The sequence below is a fragment of the Monopterus albus genome, unplaced genomic scaffold, assembly GCF_001952655.1.
Source record: "Monopterus albus unplaced genomic scaffold, M_albus_1.0 scaffold62.1, whole genome shotgun sequence".
Classification (NCBI taxonomy): Eukaryota; Metazoa; Chordata; class Actinopteri; order Synbranchiformes; family Synbranchidae; genus Monopterus; species Monopterus albus.
The window spans coordinates 63838-70156 of NW_018127942.1; the positions used below are offsets into that span (position 1 = coordinate 63838).

The 6319-nt window shown below is 41.1% G+C and overlaps 1 protein-coding gene across 2 annotated transcripts in view; it reads right to left on the reverse strand.

The window, feature by feature from the left end:
- Nucleotides 1–6319, reverse strand: part of med23 (mediator complex subunit 23) — a 20495-nt gene that overhangs the window by 8106 nt on the left and 6070 nt on the right. For both annotated transcript variants that reach the window (XM_020603684.1, XM_020603685.1), the window contains 9 exons: nucleotides 4864–5070; nucleotides 4307–4450; nucleotides 4039–4184; nucleotides 3679–3924; nucleotides 3373–3515; nucleotides 2039–2213; nucleotides 1125–1288; nucleotides 649–773; nucleotides 336–541 (listed from right to left, as the gene is read on the reverse strand). In XM_020603684.1, the coding sequence (XP_020459340.1) occupies nucleotides 336–541; nucleotides 649–773; nucleotides 1125–1288; nucleotides 2039–2213; nucleotides 3373–3515; nucleotides 3679–3924; nucleotides 4039–4184; nucleotides 4307–4450; nucleotides 4864–5070 (1556 nt within the window). The remainder of the gene's footprint in view (nucleotides 1–335; nucleotides 542–648; nucleotides 774–1124; nucleotides 1289–2038; nucleotides 2214–3372; nucleotides 3516–3678; nucleotides 3925–4038; nucleotides 4185–4306; nucleotides 4451–4863; nucleotides 5071–6319) is intronic.

The window sequence follows — 6319 nt, forward strand, 5'->3', positions numbered from 1 at the left end:
AACCCTCATTTCTATCCACGCAGCTTCATACTGTGAAAAAATAACTGCTGCAAAAAAAATCCTCTTTCATGAATGTGATAATGTTCAGTTTAAGGGATGTGTTAATTGAACCGTATGATTACTCTGGAAGATATAGTTTGTGCTGCTGTTGAACTGTGTTATGCTGACAGGAATTTCTATTTTGTCCAAACCACTTATACCAGTGAGGCTAGGCTAAATAACAGCAGGTCTTCTCTGATGTAAAGACACCAACATGAAGAGAGGATTTATTGCAGGACTTTATCTAAAACCATGTTGGTGTTGGCTTTTAATAAAGGGAAAATACACCAGCCCACCTGAAGCCAATCTGGTTTATGTGGTCTGTCTCCAGCAGCATTTTCCATAGCAGGCAGAGAAACAGAGGGGGTGAACCCTGCATGGAGAAGTGGGTAATGATGTCGTTCTCATTGGCCATAGACTTCCACTTCCTGTACTCCTCTTCAACGTTCTTCTTCAGGTTGAAACGAGACTCTTGAGGAACATTGTTCTGTTTGAAGAATGCCTGATGGGAAGAGAGAAGAGGAAGCAACAGCAGTGGTAAAGAATCTGATTTGAGAAAGAGCAAAGTGAAAATGGCAGTCTGTTGGTGTCATTCCTCCCTAAGTGTACCTGTAGTGGAGCAGGAAAGCAGGACAGCGTGTGTGAAGCCCAGTTATGAGGCGTGAAGGTCATAATGGTCTGGAGAATGTCTTTACACCAAGTCCCTTGGATGGAGTCTGATCCTGTGAAAAAGTCTACACACAGACAAACAGCGGCTGACTACAGCAATTAAAAAATATATACACACACATGCTGTTTTCATTCCTTGTGGGGACTTTACATTGACTTACATTCATTTCCTGTAGACTTGTCCTAAACCACTACTTACCCAACCCTAACCTCATCCTAACCCTAAACCATGTTGCCACCCTAGAATTCAGTGATTTTGGCCATCCTTGTGGGGACCAGAAGCTAGTCCCTACAGTCTGTGTGTGAACAAACCAACAAATGGTAGTGAAAACCTAACCTCATTGGCAGAAAATAAAAAGCAAGTGAGGAACAAAAAAAGAATTAAATCCAAAGGAGCAAATAACATAAGCAGCTACCAGTGACATGTGTGGCTCTGGCTAAGGTGAGGATCAGGGCTCGGTTCAGTTCCTCAGACTCGGCCGACAGAACGGTCTTTGGGTCGTTGAGGAAGCGGGTGAACTGGGGCTGCACCTCTGAACTCCCCAATGCTGTGATCAACCGCAGAGCTGTGCTCTCAGTGCTGGGGATAGAGACAAAGGCAGCAAGACAGATAACAAGAGACCATTAGCAGCTTGACCATTTCTTTAATAACCATCTTCAGTTGTAACTTAAAAAGTAGTGTTTGTAACAGATTTGACTGGTTTTACACTGGTTTTAAAACAGAGTTAAGTACTATGACTGAACTATTACCTTCCCTTACAGCTGAAGATTTGGATTTCTTTCATAAACAAATTGACAATAATATTTCAGAAGTAATCAGAAAGAGGACTTATGAGGCCAACACTTAAAAAAGCCTTTATTCTTGAACCTTTCCACTTATCCCCAAAGTTAAAGAAAGTCACCAACTCTAAATTCATATACATAATCTTATTTTCCATTGTTGCTAATAGCAGAGATCCTGATGGAGGCGATATCTGTACTTGGAACTGAGAGTAACAATACTAGCTGAAACAGAGAGCAGTTTTAACAGAAAAGGTTTCACTAGATGCACAAGCCATATCATTCAAATCAAAAATCATTACACACACACACACACACACACGGAGAAGCTGGGTGATTCGTGTGTTAGAGCAACCTGTGATCCTGTCATCACCAGCATCTTGGAGAGAAAATAAGCTGCACACACTGCAGTGCTGGAGTGGTTGTGTAGTTATACAGTCTAGTGTGCTGTGATGTTTGAGTTTTAGAAGTAATAACAGACCAGCAGTGACAGTATCAGTAATCATCAGTGAGTTATAGTATGTGTTTTGGGTGTGTGTGTTCACATTACCAAAGATGCAGCTGATTTTGGTTGGTCTGGGGTACGGCAGCCAGACTGTGCAGATGACTCAGAAGCTGGATTCTGTAGTGCGGCTGGATGTGGTGCATCCTGTAGCTGAACATCTCCAGCAACGTGTGAAGGATTCCCCACGCATGAGACTTGAACACATTGGGCAACAACTGGCCTGAACAGACACAGTGACATTATTCAGCATGTGTCTGCTGACAGCTGATTCTTGCATCCATCTCACACTGCTCAATAATCTGCATGTTTATCCTTTGTGCACTGAACACTGTGATACTCAAGGACTAGGGATGTCCCAATACAGATACCAGAATCAGGTCCAATACCTCCCTCTAGTACTCACACTCATTAAAGTTGTCCAATGCTACTTAACAGCAACATTACCTTAACCTCCAGCTGGTTGAGCAGGTTGTTAGGCGGAGGAAATGAAATTTTAGCAGTTTAGAGTTTAAGATAAATGACGATGACAACAAGCTGACTGCAAGCTCTGGTTCTCTGCTATCACAGAGCTGACTGCAAGCTCTGGTTCTCTGCTCTCACAGACACACACACACACAGCGTGTGTATTCAAATAGTTGTGAATGAGAAGAAAACATGCTCAAATTTTATGCAGTTAATGGTTGAGTCTAATGAGCTGTGTATATGACACCCCACTGAGCAGTTGTAAACTTAGAGGCTGAGACCAAACAGCTCCTGTACAGCAGCGCAGGTATGTGTCCTGCAGGGTGCAGGTCAGCATGCACTCTGTTTAATTAAAAAAAAGCTAACTGCTGACTATAGCATGGTGTGTTTTTTTGGTGTTCTGGGCAGAGCTATTGCAAAATCATTTCATCCTAAAAGAGGGCTGCACATATACAAAGGCTAAAAACCAATGTATTATAAAAACCTATGTTGTATATTAGGCTACAGAAATTTATCCAGTTATATGTTATACGTAATTGGAGTGGTGCCACTGCCATGTTTGTTTTAAATTAATTTGAACCACATCTTGATGTTTGTTATTTAATCACAATCACAAAGTAAATCTCATGAATATGAAAACTGTCTCTAAAGCCACAGCACTTTTAAGGTAATTTTAAATTTACAGTACAAACGCTGTTATTGAGTAGGTTTTAATCAGCAAGTATGCCAATGTAAGTACTCGGGCTCAGTCTGAAAAAAGTGGTTTTTGTACATCCCTGTCAAGGAGAGCTATTATTCTTTAGGGAATGACCTGATGCTAAAATGAGGCACATATTTTTACACTTTGTGCTTTCTACATCTGACATTAACAACCGTTCAGCAAAATGGGCATTTCTAGCAAATTAAAATGTACTCACTGATGAATCCTTTAATGCCCAATGACTCGATCTCCATATAGACCAACAGTCTGCTGTATGTTTCTACAAGTGCAGGGGCCAGGGCAACACTAGACTTAGCTTGGGCCAACTTTATCACTCGAGTGGCAATGCTATGGATGAGACTGGACAAACAGGCAGCCCGGTAAGTAGAATTACAGAGAGGAAGACAAGAACATATGCATCTTCAGAATATATTTGTGTACCTCTCTGTTTCTTGATCATCTATGCAGCCATATTTATGGTTTAAAAAGGATCAAATTTTCATAATAAACAGTTTGCCCCTACCTCATCTTTGCATGGACTGTGAGTGAATCCAGCAGGTTCATAGGCAGAGGGGGGACAGATCCCGAAGCCACACAGTTGGTGCCGGGTAGGGGGATCCTCATAGATCCGTTGCCATAGATGGCCTCTACCAGGACACCCATCGGCAAGGCGAAGTATTCTGTGTTGGTGCTGTAGGCATTACACAGCAAAACGATCTTATAGTCGTTCATGCCGAGGTTCTTGTTTCGCAATGACTGCTGGAGAAACCTAAAAGATGTGAGAGGGCGAGGCTAGCATAAGCTTGCAGTCATGGTAATGCACAGTTTTTAGGCATTTGTTGCCATAAAGTACATATTTCACACACAATTTTAAGATACATACTCATGTTGTAGTTTCAGAGAGTGTGGTATTGGTATCTGTAGTTTGGAGTTGTCGTTCTGAGCTTTGCGGTTCAGGTGAATCCAGATGCAGGTCATAGCAAAGGAATGAGTTGACTGGGGCTTGCTAATGTCAGGAACTGGGATGCACTGAAGAGGGAAATTTAAAAAAATTTGATGATAATCAAAACAGACATAACACTTTTACTACTATTACTCATTAACAATAAATATCACAGGTCATCAAATTAATCAATTTGTCCAACGCGCACCTCTTTTTCTGGGTAAAGCAGGTCAAAGAGCTTCATGACAGGCAGGAAGTCGCCTAAGGCATTCTTCAGAATGCTTCCAGATATAAACTGCAGCAGGACCCACATCAGGTGGTCTCTCCCTTTAATAAGACCTCTGCCTGCAAGCTGCAAATGAAACATTTGTGAAAGAGAAAACACTGATTTCACAATTTAAGTAAAAATAAACTAAAAATAGTATTCTACTCTTTGCTCGTGTTGAATATTCAGCTTCGTTTTGTTATGCCTAAAGAGCTTGTACAATATTTGGTTAACTTAAGGATTGTTTACATGTGAGAGGAGTTGTTTTAACTCTGCACCAAAAATGAGTATACATGGTTTTTGACAATCATGTTACTGCCTGACTTGCACATTGGTTTGACAGTGAAAATACAATTCCAACATGATTAACAATATGGACCAATGCAACAACACACCATCTGCTGACATGGTTTTAAATGGCACAAATGTTTTCCATATGTGTGACTGCTACTCCATCAGGGATCATTAACCCTCTCTGTGTCCTCCTCATTCTTCCTCACCTTCTGATGTAATGACAGCACCATGTGTGGGAAGCTTGCAAACTGAAACAACACAAAGAAGATGAGCTGGGATGAGAGATGCTGCCACAGCAGTTGGCTGGTTCCTCCGACATCGGCGTCAAAGTATTCCTCCGTCTCAGAGCGCTCCATGGCGTACACCACCAAGTCCACCAGCTGCTCCTCTAGCACCGGGCAACGCTGCTTAAACTGGCAGGGGAGGAGGGGAGTGTTAACAGATGGTAAGGAGGTTAAACAGAGAAAGGACAGAAATAAACAGAAAAACAAAAAGCGGTGAAGAAAAGGACAGAAGGAATGAGAGAAAAAAGAAATGTAGGCAGGGGGACAGAAAGAGGAGAATCATCATCAATATATACTTCACACATAAAACTTTAAGTTAACAGAAGCTCCAGCAATTGTTAGAAACTGACTTTGACTAAAACCTTTTCCTGTCCCTTGCATGCAGGACTGCATCTCCATACTGTCACCACATTCCTACATTTACTCTTATTCCTAAAAGAGCATAGAAATTTAAGTGTCCACACAGCTCCGGTAATTTACCTAATTGCAATTTGGACTTTGAAAAGTCTCTGTCAAATACTGTGGGTTTGACACAAAGTGAGTAAACCAATCACAAGAGACGTTTCTTGTGCCTGTGGGTAGTTATGGCATTTGGGTTGTGATCAGCAAACTCACAAGCTATGAGAATCATATCAAATCCAGACAAGTAATGAGTAAACTTAGAAACTGAAAGAAGACGAGTAGTTTTAGAACATCTACCAAAGGACTGCAGTTGAAAATTAGCTGGCTACAAGCAGCACATTTACAGAAATGCAAATGAATGTGTGTTGTCCTTATAAATTAACAAATGAAATGAAAGCACTACTGAAATAAATGGGATATTAAAATTGGCACAGCTATCAAATTATTCTACACTTTAAACATCATTACCACACAAACTCTACTATAATCATTTTAGAATAATGAAAGAAAGGCAAAAGGACATGAAAGATAAGAGGAGTAAGGGAATCAAGAGAATGTTAGAAAAACGGCTAGAGAGAGGGGAGCCAGGTTACAAAGATAGAAAACCAATCAGTGAATGGTTTACTGCAGTTTCTGCCCAATAACAGTATAAACACCAACTTCAGGCCATGTAGTCAGTGCACATGTTCAAATGTACTGTACATTCTGCTGCATGAGCTAGAGTTGGCATATGATGCAGATGACTGTGTAGACAAGGTACTATAAAACAATACTGGATTGGAACTTTATCTATAGAGCTCAATGTTGAATTCCATGAAGAAACATTTAGTTTACCCATTAGTGACTAAGTAGGAGTGAAAATCTCTGCACTGGAGGACATAAATGAGACCTTTTCACACAACTGGGACACAGCATAGCGAGGGACTGAAGAGCATAGCACAGAGCAGTACACTGGACAGGACAGGACGGCACAGCG